At 42.5% G+C, this 26,387-nt stretch overlaps 2 protein-coding genes across 4 annotated transcripts in view; both read left to right on the plus strand.

Annotated features, from left to right (window-relative positions):
* The first annotated feature begins 61 nt into the window (after nucleotides 1–61).
* LOC109906628 (B-cell antigen receptor complex-associated protein alpha chain-like) lies at nucleotides 62–8,114 on the plus strand. 2 transcript variants are annotated; one of them, XM_020504439.2, is made up of 5 exons: nucleotides 62–4,527; nucleotides 5,913–6,278; nucleotides 7,025–7,140; nucleotides 7,366–7,428; nucleotides 7,570–8,114. In XM_020504439.2, the coding sequence occupies exons 1-5, from the start codon at nucleotides 4,488–4,490 to the stop codon at nucleotides 7,693–7,695; spliced, it is 711 nt and encodes a 236-aa protein (XP_020360028.1). In that variant the 5' UTR covers nucleotides 62–4,487; the 3' UTR covers nucleotides 7,696–8,114. The 2 variants fall into 2 exon arrangements, with proteins under 2 accessions (XP_020360028.1, XP_020360035.1); XM_020504446.2 differs by having other exon boundaries at nucleotides 5,916–6,278.
* A 653-nt stretch (nucleotides 8,115–8,767) lies between these two features.
* Nucleotides 8,768–26,387, plus strand: part of LOC109906657 (hormone-sensitive lipase) — a 45,087-nt gene continuing 27,467 nt past the window's right edge. The window contains exon 1 of one of the 2 annotated variants that reach the window (XM_031786713.1): nucleotides 8,768–8,894. In XM_031786713.1, coding sequence (XP_031642573.1) covers nucleotides 8,807–8,894 — 88 coding nt within the window. In that variant the 5' untranslated portion in view covers nucleotides 8,768–8,806. Of the gene's footprint in view, nucleotides 8,895–15,801; nucleotides 16,190–26,387 lie in introns of those variants that run through there. The other variant, XM_031786716.1, reaches the window with a different exon arrangement.

A 26,387-nucleotide genomic window follows, 5' to 3' on the forward strand; every position in this document is an offset into this window, starting at 1 on the left:
ATATGTTGTCTAATCTCACCAACTCTTTCCTTTAACCTTGTCATCTCTTGGTCTTCCTCAGATCACTGTAAGTGCTGGATTGGAGTGCTCGAGTTGCTTTTGGAGGATTGATGAATGCGTCCTGGAATTTCCTATTTACTAAACACTCTGTGCTCCACTGCCATGCCTGAGCCCTTGTTAAAAATTTCCAGGGGATCACAGCCAACCGTGAGGCCCTTGCAAGGCGGAGGAGGACGGCTTTACGCAAAGTAGTTGAGTAATGCAATGTGGGAGGGGTGTGTTTGAGGTGTGTGTGTTTTTGCGTGTTTGTGAACATGCTCGTATGTGCAAGTGAGTGAGTGTGTGAGAGATGGGAGTTTTGCAAACAGGTGCCAAAGATTGGAGCAGTAGTTTGCTGTGAGAGAGATGCTGCCTGGACTTATTGATTGTGAGCTTCTGCAACACAAACACACACACACAACATATACTTCCCCCAGTGCATGTTCAGTAAATATATCTATCATTGCCAACTGTAGGGGTTTGGACTGTATAATAAACCCCCATGTATGCATGTAGAGAGAGATACTAGTGTCAGCCCTATAGGGGGCGATGTAGAGCTGTAGAACAAGACAGGAACATGCTCAGAGTTGTGAAATTCTGGTAACTTTTCCAAAATTCACAAGTTTTCTCCAAATCCTGGTTGGAAGATTCCTGGATTCAGGAGGGAATAAGGAGGAATTCTGGGAGTCGTTCAACCGGAGATTTCTGAAAAACCTGGGATTTTTGGGGAAACTTTCCAAACATAGACATTTTACTGAACATTTAGTAGGCCCCTATATCCAGTACATGCCAAAGTACAGTAGAGATGCACCTTTAAGTTAGTATAATCCAATTCAAGTGACCAACCACACTGAATTCCCAACATTGAATTTGCAAATATTTATTACTATTATTTTGATAATATATAATATATGCCATTTAGCAGACGCTTTTATCCAAAGCGACTTAGTCATGCAGGCATACATTTTAACATTTTAACATTTTACACCAATTGTTGAGAAGGTCTGCGTGTATGTTTGTGTTGTAGAAGCAAAATGGCCTTCTGAAGTTACTGTAATAGAGTCCTATTAGAACTGTAATTATGGCCCAAACATTCATCCAGTAGTATTTGAATTGATCATGTTGTTAGGGATATAGACAGTGTGTGTACTGCTTTTGACTTCAGCCGCCTCTCCTTTGGACCCTGCTACTGTGCTGGGCCGGGTGATAGAGGGATGGACAGATACACAGAGATGGGATGGACATTAGAGATGGAGGGACACAGTAAGGAAGAGAGGAGTAAGGGCGGAGAGGAGGCAGAAGGGGTTTTCCCTGGAAGACCAACTTGATTAGCAGCGTATTAGATGGTGATGGAGGTAGATGTAGAGAGAAGACTTGAAGTTATGTGTTCAATGTGCTGTGGAATCAGTTATAGGGGCCTCCCGAGTGGTGCAGTGGTCTAATCTGGGAATCTGGGTTCGAGTCCAGGTTCTGTCGCAGCCGGCAGCCACAGGGAGACCCATGGGGCGGCACACAATTGGCCCAGCGTCGTTCGGGTTAGGAGAGGGTTTGGCTGGCATCGATGTCCTTGTCCCATCACGCACTAGCGTCTCCTGTTGCGGGCTGGGCGCAATGCTCGCTGACACGGTCGTCGGGTGTACAGTGTTTCCTCCGATGCATTGGTGCGGCTGGTTTCTGGGTTAAATGGGCATTGTGTCAAGAAGCAGTGTGCCTTGGCTGGGTTGTGTTTTGGAGGATGCACGGATCTCGACCTTCACCTCTCCCAAGTCCATACGGGATTTGCAGCGATGAGACAAGATTGTAAACTACCAATTGGATACCATGAAATTGGGGAGAAAAAAAGGTTTAAAAAAAATCTATATAATAAAATAAAGAATCAGTTATAGACACAATCAGTCAGACCCATACATGCTCTGATACTCACATTGCGTGGGAGCCCAGTGCAGTAACAATGGTCACACAGGAGAACGGTCATCACGTGTGTGATGTGACTGGAGTCGACTTCCTGACTATAGGGCTAGTAGCTTCTCCATAAAGAAAGGAGGGACACACAGTATTATATGCTGTATGATACGTTTTTCGTCCGATACAAAGGTTATATTCTTTAATGGTAGCAATACCATTTTTGTGCATATTTTTCTTCAGGAGTTGATTGTAATTATTGTTATTATTTTGATGATTTAGACTAGTGGCATTGAACTGTTAACTGGGAAACGGGACCAAAGAGAGACCCATGTACCTGTAGATCCTCATATGAGCTGTTTATACTGTCCCACTGCTTACTACTATAGGAGAAAGTCACTTCATGCTGATTGGAGAGTGATGCCTACAGTAAGCAGCCGTGGCTCTCTGCTTCTCCTGCATCCAAACTCCAGCGTCACATGTAGAGAAAACAACACAGTGGGTAGAAACGTAGAGGAGAGATAATGATATCTAAGCTTGTATGAAGACTGTATTGTGATACATCCATCCATGCTGCTGCCCCAGACTAATGAACAAGATTTAACTGGACACTTCACAATCACACTGCCGTTCAAATCCTCTCTTCATTACTACCATGTGTGAGCAGGGCTGCACTGTGTTGTTATAGACATGACTCACCTAGCGTCACTTTGATATTGACTGCACCACGTTTAGGGACAGCATGGGGTGGCGGTACAGTACAGTAAGATACAGAAGGATACTGAGATGAGACTCATCATTACTGATTTAAGCTACTGTTTCGATAGACCACTTCTGGAATGAAGAGAAGCGGGTCTGGGGAGTTCGGATGCAGGAATTGCAGGCGCGACTAGTCGTCACTCTCACCAGTGTTGGAATGACAGTTATCGTTCACGATCACTTTTGAATTATGCATTCTCGTTGTGGCCATAGCAACCGTTCCCTTACACCCTCCCCCAAATATGTAATTATGCAAATGTTATTGATAGTTCCTCTAAGAAGCAGAGGGCGTAGTTACAAGTTGTGTTGAAACTTCATTGCCTTTTTTTCTTTCACCCCCCACCCCTTTATTTTCTCGTGTTCCCCTCTTCATCACCAAGTCCACAATAATAGTCTCCATCTCTCCTTCATCCTGTCTTCCTTCTAGAAGTCGTAGAAATGTAGTCCTTACTTCCTTACTACTCTCATCATTTTATTTCTGTTTCATTTGCTTAAATGGGTCGGAAGGTTTTGTTTTTGGTGATGTTTTGTTGAGAGGAACATATGTAATTATGTACTAATTTGGCAACAATGGGAGAAAGAGGAAGAGACTTGGATAGCTTTTGTTTGCTCAGAGACCCCATATGTGAGACAACTCACTTGTATTATACAATACTAGATGGCAACAAGATGAGGTTAAAGAGATTATCTCTAACTTGGGCTTTTTCACCATTGAAGCACAGTAATGAGCAGGTTAAATCCTGTTATACCAGCTTAGGTTAATACCTCCACTGCCACTGTAGTACTTGGCAAACGTGTGCTTACAATCCTCTCTCTCTGTCTTCCCTTTGCATCCCCTCATGTATCCTATTTACAAATACATAGTGGTCTAGTTTTATATGTTTTTATAGAGAAGGGTGCCTTGTTCTGACGATCAAGCTTTTCCCCAAAGGGCTCTTTAGTAAACAAACACTGTTGGTTGGGGAGATGTTTGGCTGTTAAGGTAGAAGAACCATGAAATGAACGTAGAAAGAGTTGGGTGACCAACATCAAGTCTCCTGTTTAATGTACAATTACAGTGAAATGCCTTTCTTGCAATCTCTAAAGCAGCATGCATTCTAGGTCTGGCCAGGAGGTTTTCCTAGTCAGGTCACATGGTCCGGAAACCCCCCTGGCCTTACTTCTAGGTAATCCAAGGTTTCAGATAGGTGGTTTGTGGTGGATTGACTGTAGGGTGGCTGTGTAAGTCCTGCAGTGTCCCCTGTAACTATGCTATCTCAGTATGTATGTTACAAAGTGTATTGTGTGTGTTCACCTCAGCGACCACAAGGTTTGACCAGCGCCATGTTTGCTCCAGCTAGCCAGCGCTTTGTATAGAATAGGGTCTGGTCTGTCGCACATGCATCCGCCACATGTATATCTATAAACAAATGAATATGCAAGATCTATACTGTGTATTTTGGCTTTGATTTCATTGTGTAAGAGTTTTTAATTGTATACTTCAGAAGAAATTAGGTACGTTTTTTTTAATTGTATTTTTTTTTTTAAATAAATGGGGGTAAAAAACTAACATTTTTTGGGTCTTTTACTGTTTTGAGTTCAAGAACACTGCAGTCACTTAAGCATATCCTGACACCGAGAGACCAATAAAAGAGGAAGGAAGGTTTATTCACAAGACAACTGGGTAGAAGTGTATAGCTCTGTTGAAAGGCACAACACTCAAAATAACATTGGACCAAAATACTTTTTTTATAAAAGGCCTTTTATTTTCTGCAACGACTGGCAACCAATATAAAACAGTGAAGAAGATGGTGGCCGTGACATTCTTGTTCCTCTGCTTCTGGGCTGGTGAGTAAGGGGCTGCTAGGATATGCTGATAAACAATGCTGGGTAGTTAGTCTTTTAGTGCATATTCACCTTTATTTGAGAAGTTACATTACAGGTGGAGGATGAAGATGAGACCGAAGTGTAAATCTATGCCGTTTGTGTGAATTAATATGAATAGGTTCAACATCCTTTAAACCATGCATTGCAACATTTAAAACAATTTCCCCCCATTTTATCCCTTGGAACATGAGATTATTTAGCTGTGAGTAATGTATCTGTTCTGCTCTAATGAACCGTATCTCCAACCAGAGCAGATGGTTGTGCAATCAAATCACATTTTATTTGTCACATGCACGGACTACAACAATGAAATGCTTACTTACAAGCCCTTAACCAACAACGCAGTTAAGAAAAATACCGATAGAAAAATAAGAAATAAAAGTAACAAATAATTCAAGAGCAGCAGTAAAATAACAATAGCGAGGGTATTTACAGGGGGTACCGGTACAGAGTCAATGTATGGGGGCACCGGTTAGTCGAGGTAATTGAGGTAATATATACATGTAGGTAGAGTTATTAAAGTGACTTCTGCATAGATAATAACAGAGTAGCAGTAGTGTAGGGGGGGGGGGCAATGCAATAGTCTGGGTAGCCATTTGATTAGATGTTCAGTAGTCTTATGACTTGGGGGTAGAAGCTGTCTAGAAGCCTCTTGGACCTAGACTTGCTCCAATACTGCTTGCTTGAGGTGCGGTAGCAGAGAGAACAGTCTATGACTAGGGTGGCTGGAGTCTTTGACAATCTTTAGGGCCTATAATCCCTGGATGGCAGGAAGCTTGGCCCCAGTGATGTACTGAGCCGTACACACTACACTCTGTAGTGCCTTGCAGTCGGAGGCCGAGCAGTTACCATACCAGGCAGTGATGGAACCAGTCAGGATGCTCTCGATGGTGCAGCTGTAGAACCTTTTTGAGGATCTGAGGAGCCATGCCAAATCTTTTCAGTCTCCTGAGGGGAAATAGGTTTTGTTGTGCCCTCTTCACAACTGTCTTGGTGTGCTAGGACCATGTTAGTTTGTTGGTGGACACCAAGGAACTTGAAGCTCTCAACCTGCTCCGATACAGCCCCCATCGATGAGAATGGGGGTGTGCTCGGTCCTCCTTTTCCTGTAGTCCACAATCATCACACACTAGAATCTATACCAAACACTTATAACTCTAAATAGCAAGAGATGTTAAGAGACATAATATTACAGCACTCTGGATTGTGTGGCGTTTTTAGTCTCCAGTTTCTTTTTATCATCAGTGTTTTGGGCCAATTGTTGGACAGATATGCTGTCAATAACTGACCTTTGATCAGTGTCTTATGGGTCAACCTCATCCTACTCCTGCTGCTCTGCCTTCTAGTAGGTGTCCACGTTGACCTCAGCCGTATCCAGCTTACTCTGGAGCCAGACAGGCCCTCTCTGAGGGTGCAGCTCTCTCACACCGCCCACCTGCGCTGCTGCTTCTCAGCCACAAGGGGAGCCGTGGAAACCACCTGGTTCATCAGCATCCAGACGGTCAACGGCACGTCTGCCCCGCAGGGAGTGGACCAGAGAGACAACCATGTGACAGTGGATGGGGGGAACCTGACTGCGGCAGGGGTCATGTGTCACACACTCATCCTGAGGGAGGCCCGTCTGAACGACTCAGGGTTGTACCAGTGTTTTCTCAACCACAGCGCCCTGCAGCACTCTGTGTACACCCACGGCACCTTCCTGCAGGTCTACAGTGAGTGTGTGTGTGTGTGTGTGTGAAGCCCTCACAGTAAGCACCCATGTCACCTTCCTTCAGGTCTTGTGTGTGTGTGTAACCCTCAAAAGCTTTAGTCTGGTCTGCACTCTCAGTACTTTGTTGTACAGTATTTCTATTATGTGTGTGTCTGTACATGTGGGTGTCTGGGTGGTGGGGTCAAACCAGCTAAGAAATGCAGAATGCTTTGTAATCCACAAATCCAGTTAACCACTGCCCAGTCCAGTAGAATTCACCATGAATGGCAGTATCTGTTCCCTGTGGATCACAGTAAATCATCTGTGATGGTCTCATTACAACCTGCTAACCTAAAAGTTGGGTCCTGGTAGTGCACACAGATCAGACCAGATTGCAATCCACCTAAAGCACCCAGACTTAAGCCACCAGTGAATGGCTACATTGTGTAGTAATCCCTCTGATTTAATTCAAATGACCAATGTTGAAATGTTAAAGAAATGTTTTGTTTATAGGTTTTCCTGGGAAATTGTGTGACATACGGAGCATTGTTTCTTTTTTTTAAATAATTGCACCGCTAAACATACACTGGCTGTTTTGTATAATTTACCTCAAACTATTCTCCTCTGTCTTGCTGCAATCTGATGCATGGTACCCTGTCCACATACTATCTCTCTTTCATTCACATCTAGCCTGCATCTCTCCCATGAAAGAGCAGCAGGTGAGTTCTACTCTGATGACCTTTATACGACCCCTCTCCCCCTGCTCAGGGCCGATGGTGAAGATTCTGGACATCAGTGAAAGCACCAAGAACAGCATCCTGACTGCTGAGGCAATGTTACTGATGGTGGCAGTGCTTCTGCATGGTACCATGATGCTCTGTAAGGTCAGAGAGCCAAGCAGGCCACCTTTCCTACTGCTGATGCTAGGCTACTAGATCTAATATTCCTAATTTGCTCTCATTCCAATAGTGAATTTTGTCATTTGAAAACTGCTTTAACCAAAAGGACTAGTATGTATGGTAATCTTACTGTATGACGACAATGGGCTTTTTCACACCATTGGCCAAGAAATTTACGATATATTATGATGTCATCCTCTCCTTTTCAAGACGAAGAAACTCAACCAACTGAAGAAGAAAAGGGTCAAAGAGGAAGAGGAGAATATCTATGAGGTGGGACTTGAATCAGATCCTCTCTCTGTCTTTCTGTCATAGTCACTGTTTTCACCATTCTTCAGTCAATCAAACAAGTTCTAGAAGAAGGGAAGAGGAAGTCAACCTATCATGACCTCCCTTACCTCAATCCATATCCAGGGTCTAAATCTGGAGGAATGCTGCTCCACATATGATCAGATCCAGCGCTCTCTGGTGCAGGGCCCCTACCAAGATGTGGGAAACATGATTATGGAGGAGGAGGAAATCCAACTGGAGAAGCCTTGAATGAGAGGGGGGAGGAAGAGAGGGCGGGAGAAGAGTAATTTAATAGAACAGAGTTGTGGTGAGGGTTTTGATATGAATTTTCTTCAAAACTGCCCCCCCCCCACACACACACACACACTTATGTTTGAATTTATAGAGGTGACCTGCGTTTTCCTTGCAGCCTTTGCCTATATTTGAATCTAATTTCTTAGTGGACCAAAAAGGCAGTAACCTACAATGTCAGAGGGAATTTTGCTTTCAATTTAGCCTTTCATTACAAATGCCAATACCTAAACACTTTATATTCATAAAATATATATTTTTTCTGCATGTTTGTATTTTCTATGCTTTTGTGTATGCATTGGCCAAATGTTTTTTTCCCTCCAATCTCCATAATTCAAGGCCTGAATTGTGCTTAGTAAATAAAATTATAAAACTGATTGCCTTATGCTTTCATGTTGACATATTTAGCATTTTAGCTTCATGAAATGTATGTATGTGTCATATGTCCCTCGCACCCATACCGATGTGACTCGCTTGGAGTCTAGGAAGCGTTATCCCATTTCTGACACAATTGTGGGGTAGCACAACTGTGACTTGAATCTGGATCCTTGTCAACCTTACCATTCTTACCATTACACCAAGCTCGTGATAGGCCTCTAGCACAGGAGGTTGGTGGCAACTTAATTGGGGAGGACGAGCTTGTGGGAATGGCTGGAGTGGAATCAGTGGAATGGTATCATATACATTAAACACATGGTTTGATGCCATTCCATTTGCTCCATTCCAACCGTTATTATGAGCCGTCCTCCCCTCAGCAACCACCACTGACGATGTTGTAGCTTGTAGATCAGCTATTAAACCGTCTATACATTAAGGTTTACCTCCCTGTGAAAGGAAGCCTACTGACAGACAGTACTGTACTTTGTTTACCACAGATGATTATCTGGGGAAAGCTTTCGGATACTGCAACGCAGCTAAGAGGGGTGGCGTTTGTCGAACTGGAGCACTTCAATAGGCTCAAGGAATGCATTACCAGCGCTGACTGGCTGCAGTTTTGTTTGTGGGTGTGGCTTTTTTTACAGGTATGACTAGAATACTTGAGGAGGCGCTGCGGAAACAGTGGGCGAAGATGGCGTCGGGAAAGAAGGGAGGAAACAGCAGCCTTGAAAAAGGTTTGAATGGAAGACGTTCGTCAAAACATAAAGAGGGGCCAATAGGTACGTTATTTATAGCAGTTAGACGTTGGACCATTCGCGTTAGTGGTTTTTGATAATGACAGTTAAATTAGATTGCAAACCCCAACTCTTGCCTCTCTTCTAGCTAGCTAACTAGGATGCTAACGTTAGCCAGAAAGATTTAAGCCGCTGGAAAGTGACAACAGTCTTAACATGTAACGTTAGCATTACGTTTCCTGGCAACTTGCATTGTGTGATATGAGGTTTGCATTAAAATAGTTCCCAGTGTTTCGAAGCTAAACTTAGTCACTAACGTCAGCTAGGTTGAAACTTTCACAACTCGTTTATTTCATAATGTAGGTACTGTAACGCGCAATCTCGCTACAAAATACCAATGCAATTACTTGGAAATTGTAACTGTTTCGCGCGAGTAATTGACTGTAACGTTAGATACAATGTACATTATAACTAATCGAAACCTCGAGTCACTTGTTTATATCGAGGCGGCAGGTAGCCTAGTGGTTATGTATATATTTTTTAGTCCCAACTCATGTAGGCTGACGATGACAACGGTCCACCTGATCAGGTTGTCAAATCAGATAACACAGCAGGGTTTGTGGGCTCAGGGATTAACGTGTTTGTGTGTGGAGTGGTGAGGAACGTTGAGAAGCTGCACAATGCAACAGCAGCATCCTATTCTTCAGACAGTGTTGCCATCAGTTTACATTTGGAACCTTGTACTCAACAATGTGACACATGGGCAGCCTGTGGAAAAGAACATGCTTGAGGGGGTGGCATTACATGGTCAGGGATGTGCCATTCAGTCAGACAGTTCTCCCACTGTAGCAGGCTTCTTTACTAGTTTTTAATTAAACAATCACTCTATTTACAAACAACTGGATTAAATATGTCTAAGAGCCTTTCACAATAGTCTCTCACAAACAAACCATTTATCTGTAGGTATTTAGTAATGAGATGAACAAACATGATATTATCTTCAGCAAATCTGCCTCTTGGATGAAAACTGGCACTAGACTGTTATTGTGGAGCAGAGACCTGTTATCGCTAGCTGTAAGCACCTTTTGAGTGATTCCAGAGCATGCGTGAATAGCCAGATGCGTTCTGCAGGGGCAGGATTTCCTCCTCATCCATTTGAATTCCAACAATACCTGTGGCAATCCAATCCACAACATTAACCATACGTTTAGCCTATCTATCAAAATATGCAGATAATGGTGAATTTAGCCTATTTGTCAGCATGAGCTGCTGATTCTGTCTGACCTTAGCAATGACCTGCTGTATGAGATTTTGACTCAACTGTCAGTTGAATAGCCACCTGTAGTACTTTCTTATCTGGTCTGTCATCTCAGTCAGACAGTGTAGTAAAGGGCTGAGGGGAAACTGGTGAGGCCACCAGGCATGCTTGGTTATGAGGGGTGGAGAGGGGCTCATTGTTACTAACGTCCTGTTGTGAAGTTTGGCCACAACTGAAATAGTCTGGAGCAAGGGTCGCACCTTCCGAACCCCGCCATGACAGGAAATCCCCCCCCCCCCAACAGGCCAAGGAAGATGTAGCCTAGCCTTCACACTGTTTGAATGCTATTTGACTTCAATTAGCAATAGGGCCTACTTCCTCAGGCTTAGCCTATTATTGGTACCATGGCATTTTGGATGAAAGTGAACTTCTATGCCATCTAAAGTTAAAGTGCAGTGTGCACCACCCATCACACCTCTAGGCCTAGATGACGACATGCCATGATCAATTCGGGTGACTTACACATTAGAGGTCGACCGATTAGGATTTTTCAACGCCAATACCGATTATTGGAGGACCAAAAAAAGCCGATACCGATTAATCTGCCAATTTTTATATAGATACTTGGAATAATGACAATTACAATGATACTGAATTTACACTTATTTTAACTTAATATAATACATCAATAAAATCAATTTCGTCTCAAATAAATAAACGGGTTCAATTTGGTTTAAATAATGCAAAAACAAAGTGTTGGAGAAGAAAGTAATATGTGCCACGTAAAAAAGCTCATGTTTAAGTTCCTTGCTCAGAACATGAGAACATATGAAAGTTGGTGGTTCCTTTTAACATGAGACTTCAATATTCCAAGGTATGAGGTTTTAGGTTGTAGTTAATATAGTATTTATAGGACGATTTCTCTCTATACCATTTGTATTTCATATACCTTTGACTATTGGATGTTCTTATAGGCACTATAGTATTGCCAGTGTAACAGTATAGCTTCTATCCCCCCCTCGCCTCTACCTGGGCTCAAACCAGGAACACATAGACAACAGCCACACTCGAAGCATCGTTACCCATCGCTCCACAAAAGCTGTGGCCCTTGCAGCGCAAGGGGAATAACTATTCCAAATCTAAAAGCGAGTGACGTTTGAAACAGTATTAGCGCACACCCAGCTAACTAGCTAGCCATTTCACATTGGTTACACCAGCCATTAGGCTGATAGGCTTGAAGTCATAAACAGCGCTGTGCTTGCAAAGAGCTGCTGCCAAAATGCACGAAAGTGCAGTTTGAATGAATGATTACGGGCCTGCTGCTGCTCAGTCAGACTGCTCTATCAAATCAGACTTAATTATAACTTAATAACACACAGAAATACGAGCCTTTGGTCATTAATATGATCGAATCCGGAAACAAAACGTTTATTATTGCAGTGAAATACGGAACCGTTCTGTATTTTATCTAACGGATGGCATCCCTAAGTCTAAATATTCTTGTTACATTGCACAACCTTCAATGTATGTCATAATTACGTAAAATTCTGGCAAATTAGTTTGCAATGAGCCAGGCAGCCCAAACTGTTGCATATACCCTGACTCTGCGTGCAATGAACGCACGAGAAATGACATAATTTCACCTGGTTAATATTGCCTGCTAAACTGGATTAGTAGTTATAACTAGTGATTATGATTGATTATTTTTATAAGATACGTTTAATGCTAGCTAGCAATTTGCGTAACAGAGGCTACTCGTGGAGTGCAATGGTTAGAGCGTTGGACTAGTTAACTGCAGTTGCAAGATTGAAACCCCTGAGCTGACAAGGTGAAAATCTGTCGTTCTGCCCCTGAACAAGGCAGTTAACCCACAGTTCCTGGGCAGTCATTGAAAATAAGAATGTGTTCTTAACTGACTTGCCTAGTTAAATAAAAGGTATAAAAATAAATCGGAAATCGATGCCCAAAAATACAGATTTCCGATTGTTATGAAAACTTGAAATCGGCCCTAATTAATCGGCCATTCCGATTAATCGGTCGACCTCTAGTTCTTATAGGCACTTTAGTATTGCCAGCCTAATCTCGTGAGTTGATAGGTTTGAATTCATAAACAGCGCAATGCTTGAAGCACAGTGAAGAGCTGCTGGCAAATGCAGGAAAGTGCTGTTTGAATGAATGCTTATGAGCCTGCTCCTGCCTACCACCGCTCAGTCAGACTGCTCTATCAAATATCAAATCATAGACTTAATTATAATATAATAACACATAGAAATACGAGCCTTAGGTCATTAATATGGTCAAATCCGGAAACTAATTTCAAAAACAAAACGTTTATTCTTTCAGTGAAATGCGGAACTGTTCTTTATTTTATCTAACGGGTCTAAATCCCTAAGTCTAAATTTAGCTGTTACATTGCACAACCGTCAATGTTATGTCATAATTATGTACAATTCTGGCAAATTAATTAGTCTTTGTTAGGAAGAAATGGTCTTCACAAAGTTCGCAATGAGCCAGGCAACCCAAACTGCTGCAAATACCCTGACTCTGCTTGCACAGAACACAAGAGAAGTGACAAAATTTCCCTAGTTAAAAGAAATTCATGTTAGCAGGCAATATTATCTAAATATGCAGGTTAAAAATATATACGCATTGATGTTTATGGTTAGGTACACATAGCTTTTTTTTTTTTTTTGCGAATGCGCTTGTTAAATCATCACCCGTTTGGTGAAGTAGGCTGTGATTCGAAGATAGATTAACAGGCACCTCAATGATTGTATGCAACGCAGGACAAGCTAGATAACTACACATGGTTGATGATATTACTAGTTTAACTAGTGATTATATTAAGATTGATTGATTGTTTTTGTAAGATAAGTTTAATGCTAGCTAGAAACTTACCTTGGCTCCTTGCTGCACTCACCTAACAGGTAGTCAGCCTGCCCATGCAGTCTCTTTGTGGAGTGCAGTGTAATCAGCCATAATCGGTGTACCGATTAGAATTAGAATTCTGCACCCACACTCTGTAGAGCCTCTGTATTTTGTGCCAATGTGTGAGTCCACAGTGTTTAAATTGATACCTCACTATTTGAATATCATTAACATGTACCATATTCAAAGAGCATAGGCGACACTAATGGTTGTCAAGTAGCCAATTATCTCTGATACTGAGGTACCAAGGTTGTAACAATGAGCAGACATTGTTATTAATTTGAATAAGACTTTTACTTTCAAGATAAACTTGTAGGCCTACGTTCTAGATAGGAGAGTCATTTCACTCTGCCTGCCTCTTTACTTTTCTCATTGTACCTGGGCTGAGAAGGTACCTTTGCCTCGAAGATGAGCTTATCAGGGAGGGTACTAAAACATTCAGTTAACCTATCCTTACTCTGTATTCAGACGGTTCATCATGTTTGTCCTGCAGTCTATGGGATCATTAGGATGCCACCTCACCTTGCATTTTTCAGTTGAAAACTGACTTAAGTATGTGGTTTCCAAAACATTCTGACAGCCTCTATAACCCCTCAGACTTCCTGGTGTATCACTAAATTAACCAAAACAATATTAAGGCCGAGCCAGTCAGACTCAAGCTGCAATCCAGGAGGAATGAGCTGAGCTGCCACCCACCAACAAGATAATTTGTTCCCACTGTTTGGAAAGCACTGTGTACAACCAATCCAGCTTCTTCCCTGGCACATACCGTACATTCAACAATGAGGTTCAGGCCTGGAGCAGCCGTAGACATTTCTCAAGGCTTGGCCTGGCCTACGTGAACATCTCAGCATTTCTAAATAGTACACATTCAAAGGTTCAGTATTGCTGTTAAGACTTGACCTCACATGTTCAGACAGTATGAGGTGGTTGGGTGTTTGTGGTATAGTGACACAAGGCCACACTGAAATTTGACTTCTGCTCCCAACCTCTCTGAAAGACATGCAGCCACACTGGCCAGCTATGGAGCAGTTGTTGTGGGGGGGGTTAAGTGACTTGCTCAAGGGAAGGGCACAACGGCAGGCGATGGCATCTAAGATTTGAAATATATTGAGACAAATTAGCCTGTAGCAAAATCTAATTCATTTGATTGAACATGAAATGTATTTCAATATAATTGAAATTGGCCTTTCTTCCTACTGTTTATTTTAATGCAGTCATCTAGGTTTTCATTTGAGCATGTTTTTATGTCACTTTTGTGTATCAATTGTGTAGACATTGGCCACTTTGTATTTGTAGTTAACTTTGTTCTGAAGTTATTAGTGATCGCAGATGGATTAACCATGCAAGACTGTTTCGTGGAGAGCTTCTGTGTATAAAGTGACACGGGAGGGCAATATAGCATCTAACAAAGCACTTCGCTGTTCTACGAGTGGTCTGAGGCAGGCTTTTTAGATAACGTTGCACTTGAAAACGCTCCTTAACGATGCTTTAGGGGCGTGTCATTTAAATCATAACAAAAAATGTATATTATATTATATATATATAAGATATTTGGCTACAGAAGCTATTTCTTACCGATCTCTACATCTTCTGTCCAAAAACAAATCCTGTGAAATGACGTCAACACATACGGGGAGAGATTCTGGCTAGCTACAGTGGCTAGCTTAGCTAAAGGGCTAGTTTAGCTAAAGAACTAGCTATACCGGCCACGGCGTGCTTAACCGGAATGACACATCTATAAGAAAGAGGCATAGTTGGACCGTTGCCCCAAGTCTACCTTTTTAATTTGTTTATCCTATACTTTACCATACTTTTTAATATACCCCCAGTAAATTCAGTGAATGAAATGTAGACCTACCCTTTAATGTAGAAGAATATTACTTTAAAATACCTTACAACTGTCTTACCTCATAACTATAAAACGAAGGATCTAAAACCTAGAGCTGGGAAGACATTGCCTTCCTCTTACCAATGTAGCCTAGGCCTAGTGCTGAAACATTTTTATAGGACGTTAGTCTACATTATACTGGTAGATTAATCAATTAGCCTACAAGACTACATAGCAACAACATATTTCGAGTTGGCAATCGAAGTGTTTTTCAGGTTCCCACTTCCTCAGGTGGTGAATACTATAGCTTATACTCCAATATGCACAAAGATGTCGAGAAATTCTCTGAAGAATCAAAAATAAATCGGATCATTCTGGATCCTATTTTGACAGGTTGCACATCAAAATATCAATCATGCATTTCCTGGATGTTAGATGAAATAGCTTGCTTTTTTTAATCATAGGCTACCATCTCAGTTGACTGACTTGGCACTGGAAAAAATGTCTAGAGCCCTGCTGCAAATGTAACAAATGTTTTAATACACAGTTAATTTATCAGGCAAAATAGTTATATTTATCTCTGACTTTTTGTCTATATCAGCCAGCTCTAGCAGTTCCCCAAACATGATTTCTCGATTTTATTAGTGCAAACAAAATTAAATTTATTGCAATATGTTTTTTTTGTCATAATACCCTGCTCTACTAGAACCCGATAAAAGGATTTCTCTCGCTCACACACACAGTTGTCTTTGACCATGGTATCTGCCAATTTGTCTGAAGGTCACTGGGAGTTGCATGCTGAACAGCCAATAACAGCCAATGTTACTAACTGCCAGGGGGGAGAGGCGGAGGTTATGTCACCACTTGGAAAAGGGTATTATTTCAATCCGACATCAGGGCACATACATGCACCAAATCACTCTGCTCAGTTCTGTGTGTATTCTGTGTGCATGCGTACATTGTGTCTGTTTTCCCCTGACTGGGTGAAGAGTCATGTCCCCAGAGTACAGCTCAGTGGGACTGCTGGCATGTGGCTAAAGAATCCCTGCCCTTTAAAACAGAGTGAGGGAGAGGAGAACAGAACAGAGTGAAAAGAAAAACAAGACTGGTTGGAAGTGGATGAAGAATGACATGCTGCCTGACACAAAAACACAGGGGAAGAGTCACCAAGTGAAGGAGAGAAAAGGAGAAGTGAGGGAGGACCAATCACAAAACCCTATCTCTCTCTTTTTACTTCTCACTCTTCTCTTTCCTCCTTATCTTGTTGTTGCTTTTGTTGAAGAGAGGAGACAGACAAGGACAGAACCATGAACCAGGACACGGGTAAAAAAAACTATTTATACTCGTATGGCTTTATAGTAGTTGTGACCTACAGCATGCTTAATGCCCATGTGTGTATCTGCCTGCTCATACATTATTACCTTCTCTCTTTCCCTCAGCCATCTACACCATTCCCCCTGTAGGGCTCATTAGAAGCCTGTTGTGCTGCGGGTGGTAGTTGTTGTACATTATTTATTAATGCCTGTATTCATCCATCTTTAATGTCTTGGGACCAGGTGTCACTTAGTTCCGTGTGGTTGTTTACACTTAACTGCCTGGTGTAAAAGTTGACTGGTCAGAATGGTGATAGTGTGACTGAAACCAAGATTTTAATGGGTGATCTCAACTGAACAGCTGTTGCTTGCTTAGGCTGCCTCCATCTCTATAAACTTGACAGAGAATATAGTATGCTGCTGCTTTCACTAATTTGATTAGTTTAATTGATTGGTGGTTGAAGGGTCTGAGTTGTCCTCTTGCCCTCTTAATGTCATGTTCTCAGGATAATTAGTGGGCCAGGGGCCTCTTTTTTTATAAATGTTCCATGAGTACAAAATAGACCCTGTACATATTTTCTAGTGGTTGAAGTTTTGTATTGCAAGTAGCCTAAGTATATTTTGCACATAAAGGATATGAGATACTTATTTATAAAAACAAGATCCAGCCATTTGGCGTTAGTGAGAAGAGCGAAAACATGTTCATTTTAAAAATAATTAGACATAAGAATCTATTTTATCTTCACAGCCATTGCACAATAAATTCCTCACCTTTTCTAGGCAGCCGGTCTGTAGACTACAGTCAAATTTCAGGTGACCATGCAGACATTTGGTATTTTACTTTAAAGTATTTATGCTGTTACTGTTGGTAGCCTACTGTAATAAATAAAAAATTACTAGCCTCGACAATGTTTCAGAATTTGTGGGCAGTCAGTGTATTAGGTTGCGGGGTAAGTCAATGCAAAACATTGTTGAATTTAAATGTTATGCTGACAAGTCCACAACAATTTGACCGACCACCTCAATTCAGTCTTATGTTGCAAAATTTGAAATTGTGTTTTTTACATTGGATGAAAGAGACTCCGAGCTACAAAATGGTATAACATACACTGCAGTTGAGGAACAATGGGAAAGAGTAATTACGTGCAGTGGAATGGTTACTTGCATAGTAGTAATACAAATATTTCTGAAATATTTTATTGTTAGATGCTTACCCATACACACTTGTCTAAATTGCTGGGTCTTGTGAAAGAAGTGCTATAACCCCCCCACCCAGCCACATCTTGCTAATTGCTAAGTGGATGGGCCACTTATCTAGACATGTACACATGAAATACAATAGATGGCTGTAATCAACCACAGACACACATGGCTAACTTGATGGGTCATCTGGCAAAGTGGAGACTTAAAAAATAAAAATAAACAATTGTTCGAGTTTAAATCTGCAGGTAGTTAAAGCTAACAGACTATGTTCAATGTTAGCTGGCTGGCTAACATTAAGCTATAACTAGCAATGCAAATTGCTTTATGATATAAGAATATTACTAGTTACCACACATAACATGAGCTAGCGATCCAGCAACCTAACGTTGCTAGCTAGCTAACAGTAAGCTTTTAGTTGAAATGAAAATCACTTTCTGAAAATTAGAAATGTATAATACCAGAATGTAGCTAGACTCTTATATACACTAAACAAAAATATAAACACATGTAAAGTGTTGGTCTCAGGTTTCATGAGCTGAAATAAAAGATACCAGAAATGTTCCATATGCACAAAAGGCTTATTTCTCAAATGTTGTGCACATTTGTTGGCATCCCTTTTTAATGAGCATTTCTCCTTTGCCAATATAATCCATCCACTTGACAGGTGTGGCATATCAAGAACCTTATTAAACCGCATGATCGTTACACAGGCACACCTTTTGCTGGGAACAATAAAAGGCCACTCTAAAATGTTCAGTTTTGTCACAACACAATTCCACAGATATCTAAAGTTTTGCGGGAGCATGCAATTGGCATGTTGACTGCAGGAATGTCCACCAGAGCTGTTGCCAAATAATTGAATGTTAATTTCTGTACCATAGGCCGCCTCCAACATCGTTTTAGAGAATTTGGCAGTACGTCCAACTGGCCTCACAACCGCAGACCACGTGCAAGGCATTGTGTGGGTGAGCGGTTTGCTGATGTAAATGCGAGTGCCCCATGTGGCGGTGGGGTTATGGTAGGAGCAAGCATAAGCTATGGAAAATGAAACAATTACATTTTATCGATGGCAATTTGAAGGCATTGAGATACCGTGGCGAGCTCTTGAGGCCCATTGTTGTGCCATGCATCCGTCACCTTCACCTCGTGTTTCAGCATTATAATGCACGGCCCCATGTTCCAAGGATCTGTACACTATTCCTGGAAGCTGAAAATGTTCCAGTTCTTCCATTACCTGCATACTCACCAGATATGTCACCCATTGAATATGTGTGGGATGCTCTGGATCAATGTGTGTTCCAGTTACGCCAATATCCAGAAACTTCGCACAACCATTGAAGAGGAGTGGGTCAATGTTCTACAGGCCACAAGGAACATCCTGATCAGCTCTATGCGAAGGCGATGTTGCTCTGCATAAGGCAAATGGTGGTCACACCAAATAGTGTGCTTTTCTGAACATCACCCCTACCTTTTTTTAAGGTGTCTGTGACCAATAGATGCTTATTCCTATTCCCAGTCATGTGAAATGCATAAATTAGGACCTAATGTATTTATTTTAGTTGACTGATTTCCTTATGAACTGTAACGCAGTAAGACCTTTGAAATTGTTGCGTTTATTTTTGTTCAGTATACATTGATGAACGCTTCACGGCAGACTGGAACCCCAGTTTAACCTAGACGTCCTGTGTCGTTTCCGTTTTGTTTAACTACAGCTTGTTGTGCCCGTTGTGTCAAGTCACTCCAGTTAAGACTGACCATGTGCCGAAAGTAGTTCAACTTTTTTTCCACAGATTTTTTTGCAGCAATTGTGTTGAGAGCAGTAGCAACACTTTTGCAGTTCTCTATGACTAACGTTATGTCTTTCAAACATGCCACGGCAGCAAGTATTATCTACACATACTGAACAGTTCGTGTTATCGACAGAATTATACTACATGGCAGACCAATCCAAACTCCTCTCAGCATGTCCAGCCCATCCATTATTTTAGCCAATCATGGCCAGTGGGAAGGTTTATGACTTTTTCTGTGACTAAACCAACAATTTTATTTGTATTTACAGATGGCATACAAGTTTGGTTAAAGCACATGTAAGTCTTATGTTCCAGCATTTCTGCCAAAAACTGCATTTTGATTCAAATAAATAATTACATGGAAATGCTTCTTCTGTGAAGTAGTGATGTGTGACATACGCTTAGCTTCCTGAAACAGGTCACATTTTTCATAGTTTCCTCTTACAGAAACTGCCACAGTCCTTTTCCAAATACAGCATAAATTACAGCAAAAATCTAAACTTTCTGCCAACACAATAAATAGACCGGTAGCTGATGTAAAAGATTTTACAATATTGGTATAGGCTACAGTATTGATGTGCGATGGGAGCATAGCCTATTTAATCTGATCCTAGTTAGGACTTGGCCCTAAAGACAAGTCAATAGAAATGGAAGCACTCTTAGCAAACAGTTGTTCAGCCCTTAACACCCATCTAAAATCTTGGAAAGAACCTGACTGTGATCCTAACAGTCACATTACATTGCAACCATTCTGGCCACAGTAAAGATGGCATAAGTCAACTTTTACACCAGGGGCCTCATTTATAACTTTACATTTCACACTAAATATCTGCTTGCGCCATTTCTGAAAGTATGTCGATTTTTTTTTTTGATTTATATACTTAGTGTGAACATTATAACGCTGTCAACAAAATGCCCTCCATTCACTTTTTTTATGGTGACAATAACACCCTGTATCCCCAACGATGGAATCGGGGAGGGACTGTGGATCTGTCTCTGTTCGTTGGTCACACACAGTATCTTAGACAGCACTGGGATGATTTTGACAACTTGGGTGAATTATGCGTCTTGCCATAGAGATCCGCCATTTACAAAATTACGCTGATTGGCCCAAGGCGGGAGCTATAGTAATTAACTGAAGTGTGTTAGTCACGTTATCTCAATTGGCCCAAGGGTGGGCACTGCATCATTCAAGGGTTACGACATGTTTTCTGTATAATTTGGAACTAATCGAGTTAGACCACAGCAGTAAAGAGAAGAAAAAAAAGCAATGGTCAATTTGATCACATTTCTGTAGAGGTGTGGGCAGAACGATAAAAACACTTTTTAAAAGTAAACATGCATGATGTCTATAGTGAGTGCAAGCACTTGATTCTATATTTGAAGCAATTTAAAAGTAAAATGCAACAGCCCACACTTCTATGCAAAAGACATTGTTCAATATTTTGTTTACCAATAGAAATAATCTGCTGCCTTGAGTTATGCACACGTACATCATTCACTTTAGCATCATACAGTAATGCAGATCTCTTCTGGGCCCTTAGTCAAGTGAATTATTGGTAGTTGGCTTTGCTATGCATGGCAGATATTCTTTACACGGGAACCCAAACTGGCTGCGTGCGTGTGCCATCGTACATACATTTATATTGTCCCCCTACACCAAACGCGATCACGACAAGCAGGTTAAAATATCAAAATAACTCTGTACCAATGACATTAATTTGGGGACAGGTTGAAAAGCATTAAACATGTATGGCATTTTAGCTAGTTAGCTTGCACTTGCTAGCTAATTTGTCGTATTTAGCTAGCTTGCTGTTGCTATAAACATTGAGTTGTTATTTTACCTGAAATGCACAAGGTCCTCTACTCCGACAATTAATCCACACACAAAATGGTCAACCGAATCGTTTCTAGTCATCTCTTCTCCTTCCAGGCTTTATCATCTTTGAATATATATGGTGATTAGCATCTACATTTCCATAGTATTACCACGACAACCGGCGAAACAGTTCATCTTTCAATCACCCATGTGGGTGTAACCAATGAGGAGATGGCACGTGGGTACCTGCTTCTATAAACCAATAAGGAGATGGGAGAGGCAGGACTTGCAGTGCGATCTGTGTCAGAAATAGGAATGACTTCTATTTATACCTTGGCAACGCAGACGCTCGTTGGCGCAATAATTGAATAACATAGATTCCTAAATTTATTTTGCAACACTCGCGAGCAGTGTTGTCAGGGTATTCTTTAGATTCACCGACGCAAAGCAGAATCTTACATTCTGTCTTGCTGCCTCCTTAACTGGCACAGATAATAGGCTGAAGGAGAGAGATTAGAGTATTAGTCTAATCCTGGATTAATTTAGGTGTATGACTTTGCATTTTATTGATGTACAATGGTCTTCATTGTCATTTCAAAAAAGATTTGGCCAATGCATTCGGTATGACCCATAATCATTCACACATGATGCAGAGGAGGAGAGGTGGTAAGGCTCGTGAGAAGTTATCTATAAAAATAAATAGAGTTTGAGGGCCTATAATGCTGATTTATTCTGGTTCAAATTGCAACATCTGCTGCTTATTCAGTATCAGCAGTTATAATCTTGTTCTGTGGGCAGTTATGCTCCTACTAATTAAGCAATGTCAGGTTATTTTCCAACACTGGCCCGGCAGCAGGGCTTAGGCTAGTGGTGCTGCCACACTCTGGACTTTACTTTGTTCTGGGAATTTATGGTCTTTATTTTATTATGCGCCTCCCAATACTGCATTATGTTGCAGTCGTCACATTAGCTCGGTGCGGCAGGTAGTGGTTAGAGCGTTGCGCCAGTAGCTGAAAGGTTGCTAGATCGATAACAAGGTAAAAACCTGTCATTCTGCCCCTGAACAAGGCAGTTAACCCACTGTTCCTAGGCCTTGATTGTAAATAAGAATTTGTTCTCAACTGACTTGCCTAGTTAAATAAAGCTAAAAAATTTATATATTTTTTGATCAGATTGCTCTTCCAATGTTCACAGCTAAACTCTGTCTGGCTCGCTCTCTGTCTGGCTCTCTGTCTGGCTCGCTCTCTGTCTCGGTCGGTCTGGCCCAGTCGGTCTGGCTCGCTCTCTGACTGTTGCAAATTGGTAAAAACTGACAATGAAAGATCAGTGAGCAAATTCCAATGTTCACAGCTAAACTCTGGCTCGCTCTCTGTCTGGCTCGCTCTCTGTCTGGCTCTCTGTCTGTCTGGCTCGCTCTCTGTCTCTCTGTCTGGCTCGCTCTCTGTCTCTCTGTCTGGCTCGCTCTCTGGCTCTCTGTCTGGCTCGCTCTCTGTCTGTCTGTCTGGCTCGCTCTCTGTCTGTCTGTCTGTCTGGCTCGCTCTCTGTCTGTCTGGCTGGCTCGCTCTCTGTCCGTCTGGCTGGCTCGCTCTCTGTCCGTCTGGCTGGCTCGCTCTCTGTCTGTCTGTCTGGCTCGCTGTCTGTCTGTCTGTCTGGCTCGCTCTCTGTCTGGCTCGCTCTCTGTCTGGCTCGCTCTGTCTGGCTCGCTCGCTGTCTGTCTGTCTGGCTCGCTCGCTGTCTGTCTGTCTGGCTCGCTCGCTGTCTGTCTGGCTCGCTCGCTGTCTGTCTGGCTCGCTCTCTGTCTGTCTGGCTCGCTCTCTGTCTGTCTGGCTCGCTCTCTGTCTGTCTGGCTCGCTCTCTGTCTGGCTCTCTGTCTGGCTCTCTGTCTGGCTCTCTGTCTGGCTCTCTGTCTGGCTCTCTGTCTGGCTCTCTGTCTGGCTCTCTGTCTGGCTCTCTGTCTGGCTCTCTGTCTGGCTCTCTGTCTGGCTGGCTCGCTCTCTGTCTGTCTGGCTGGCTCGCTCTCTGTCTCTCTGTCTGGCTCGCTCTCTGTCTCTCTGTCTGGCTCGCTCTCTGTCTGTCTGGCTCGCTCTCTGTCTGTCTGGCTCGCTCTCTGTCTGTCTGTCTGGCTCGCTCTGTCTGTCTGTCTGGCTCGCTCTGTCTGTCTGTCTGGCTCGCTCTGTCTGTCTGTCTGGCTCGCTCTGTCTGTCTGTCTGGCTCGCTCTGTCTGTCTGGCTCGCTCTCTGTCTGGCTCGCTCTCTGTCTGGCTCGCTCTCTGTCTCGGTCGGTCTGGCCCAGTCGGTCTGGCTCGCTCTCTGACTGTTGCAAATTGGTAAAAACTGACAATGAAAGATCAGTGAGCAAATTCCAATGTTCACAGCTAAACTCTGGCTCGCTCTCTGTCTGGCTCGCTCTCTGTCTGGCTCTCTGTCTCTCTGTCTGTCTGGCTCTCTGTCTCTCTGTCTGGCTCGCTCTCTGTCTCTCTGTCTGGCTCGCTCTCTGTCTGTCTGTCTGGCTCTCTGTCTGTCTGGCTCTCTGTCTGTCTGGCTCTCTGTCTGTCTGGCTCTCTGTCTGTCTGGCTCTCTCTCTGTCTGGCTCGCTCTCTGTCTGTCTGTCTGGCTCGCTCTCTCTCTGTCTGTCTGGCTCGCTCTCTCTCTGTCTGGCTCGCTCTCTGTCTGTCTGTCTGTCTGGCTCGCTCTCTGTCTGTCTGTCTGTCTGGCTCGCTCTCTGTCTGTCTGTCTGGCTCGCTCGCTCTCTGTCTGTCTGGCTCGCTCTCTGTCTGTCTGTCTGGCTCGCTCTCTGTCTGTCTGTCTGTCTGGCTCGCTGTCTGTCTGTCTGTCTGGCTCGCTCTCTGTCTGTCTGTCTGGCTCGCTCTCTGTCTGTCTGTCTGGCTCGCTCTCTGTCTGTCTGGCTCGCTCTCTGTCTGTCTGGCTCGCTCTCTGTCTGTCTGGCTCGCTCTCTGTCTGTCTGGCTCGCTCTCTGTCTGTCTGGCTCGCTCTCTGTCTGTCTGGCTCGCTCTCTGTCTGTCTGGCTCGCTCTCTGTCTGTCTGGCTCGCTCTCTGTCTGTCTGGCTCGCTCTCTCTGTCTGTCTGGCTCGCTCTCTGTCTGTCTGTCTGTCTGGCTCGCTCGCTCGCTCGCTCTCTGTCTGGCTCGCTCGCTCGCTCTCTGTCTGGCTCGCTCGCTCTCTCGGTCTCTGTCTGTTGCAAATTGGTAAAAACTGACAATGAAAGATCAGTGATCAAATTGCACAAGTTTAGGTAGTACATCTCTGAGAAGCTGTTCTGCTGACTTTTTAAAAGGACGTTCTATACCAAAATGAATTAAAATAAAATGACATATTGTTCCTTGCATATAGGTTGGACAATATTATCAGGTATGCTGTTAGCAAAAAGAATGATCACCTGTATCCCAATTGACGCAGAATACTGGCTATAAATAAATAGGCTGAAGCATGGGTTTACATATCTGCATTTACCATGGGCAAATCATTAGCTAGATCCCAAATGTAATATCTTTACTATTTAGCGTGTATTGATGAATTTTGTACCAAAAAACTATCATAAACACGGAATATACTCTAAGTATACAAAACATTAAGAACACCTGCTCTTTCCACGATAGACTAACCAGTTGAATCCAGGTGAAAGCTATGGTCACTTGTTAAATCCACTCTAGTTAGTGTAGATGAAGGGGAGGAGACAGGTTAAAGAAGGATTTTTAAGCCTTGAGACAATTGATGCATGGATTGTGTATATTTGACATTCAGAAGGTTAATGGGCAAGACAAAAGATTTAAGTGCCTTTGAAACGGGTATGGTAGTAGGTGCCAGGCGTTTATGTCAAGATCATCAACACTGCTGGGTTTTTCACGCTCAACAGTTTTGTGTGTATCAAGAATGGTCCACCACCCAAAGAACATCCAGCCAACTCCGCATTAGGAAGGCGTTCCTAATGTTCGGTGTACTCTGTGTAATGTGATACACCCCGTGCCTGTACATCTCACAGAAGACACTTCATGTCACTTGTTGGATAGTGGCATCCTATGATGGTGCCACTTTGAAAGTCACTGAGCTCTTCAGTAAGGCCATTCTACTGCCAGTGTTTGTCTATGGAGATTGCATGGCTGTGTGCTTGATCTTTGTACACCTGTCAGCAACAGGTGTGGCTCAAATTGCCGAATCTACTCATTTGAAAAGGTGTCCACTTTTGTATTTATAGTGTTTCTTGCATAGAACGCACAACAACAAGCAGACTAGGTAAATATATAATTTCTGTTATACTATGGGGTTGTGTGGTTTTTCTATTCATTACTCATTTAGTTAGCAGAGGAATAGTAAATGAGGACTGTTCTAGCATATCTTCAGTGCGCTTCGGCATACTTTTATAAAAATAAAAAATGTAATGATGCTTTGTGGCAATGATTTTGCTGTGGCGTGCCACCACTAAATGACTGCAGCGGAAACACTGAGCTGCACACCACCAGTGGTGAAGGAAAACGTGTGTGTGGTCCGTGAGTACATGTTTGGTCATCCTGCGTTTTTAGTATGTTCATAAGTAAGTGTGTGTGTTGTCTCCAAGAAGGTTGATCTGAAGGAAATGGTCTTCCAATTGTCTTTTTGACATTCACTCAATCACTATTCTTCTCCTTGTGAATGCCCATATCACTTTCTCCCTCTCCTTGTTCCATTCCTCCTTGTTTGTTTTTATATTATTTAACCTTTATTTAACTAGGCAAGTCAGTTAAGAACAAATTCGTATTTTACAATGACTGCCTACCCCGGCCAAACCCTCACCTAACCTGGAACACGCTGGGCCAGTTCTGCGTCCCCCTATTTGTTAAAGCCTCTTACATCTCACCCTCTGTATTCTTCCTTTCAGTGTGGCAGTGTGCAAGTAATGGTAATGCCCAGTAGACTATATTCCCAGTAACTTTAACTAATAGGAAATGGCATGCATAGAACTTCTCAAATAAAACAAGGCCTAACTCTTTCAAATGCAGGTTGCTTTCTAATTTAGATAACAAGTTTTAATAGAATTTCATGCTGCTTTTAGGTTCCGTTTAGGTTTCTGATTTACTTAATCACAAAACCTAATGAATTTGTCATGTAATGTGTAAGTATCTAGTTGTACTAAGCTCTTGCTAAGCCAGTGTCTGGTTCAGTGTTGCTATACTTGTGTGTCATGTCCAGTCACTGGTACTGGTGGCCCCTGGGCCCAGCATTGCAGACAAACTCTTTTGGACACATTACTGCTGGACAGAGTTGGTGGCAATGTGCACACACACCCTCCCTCTGTTTCTGGTTAACTATAGATGCTTGGTTTGTGACACAGAGAGAAGGGAGCGAGAGAGAGAGGGAGGGAGAAAATGAGAGCATACAAAGAGCTAGGGGAAGAGAAGGAGTT

This window comes from Oncorhynchus kisutch, linkage group LG2, assembly GCF_002021735.2.
Source record: "Oncorhynchus kisutch isolate 150728-3 linkage group LG2, Okis_V2, whole genome shotgun sequence".
Classification (NCBI taxonomy): domain Eukaryota; kingdom Metazoa; phylum Chordata; class Actinopteri; order Salmoniformes; family Salmonidae; genus Oncorhynchus; species Oncorhynchus kisutch.

Coding starts and splice junctions, on each gene's coding strand:
- LOC109906628 (XM_020504439.2), top strand. CDS start 4,488: ATGGTGGCCGTGACATTCTTGTTCCTCTGCTTCTGGGCTG. Junction 4,528..5,912: donor GTTCCTCTGCTTCTGGGCTG/GTGAGTAAGGGG, acceptor TCTGCCTTCTAG/TAGGTGTCCACGTTGACCTC. Junction 7,429..7,569: donor AAGAGGAGAATATCTATGAG/GTGGGACTTGAA, acceptor ATCCATATCCAG/GGTCTAAATCTGGAGGAATG.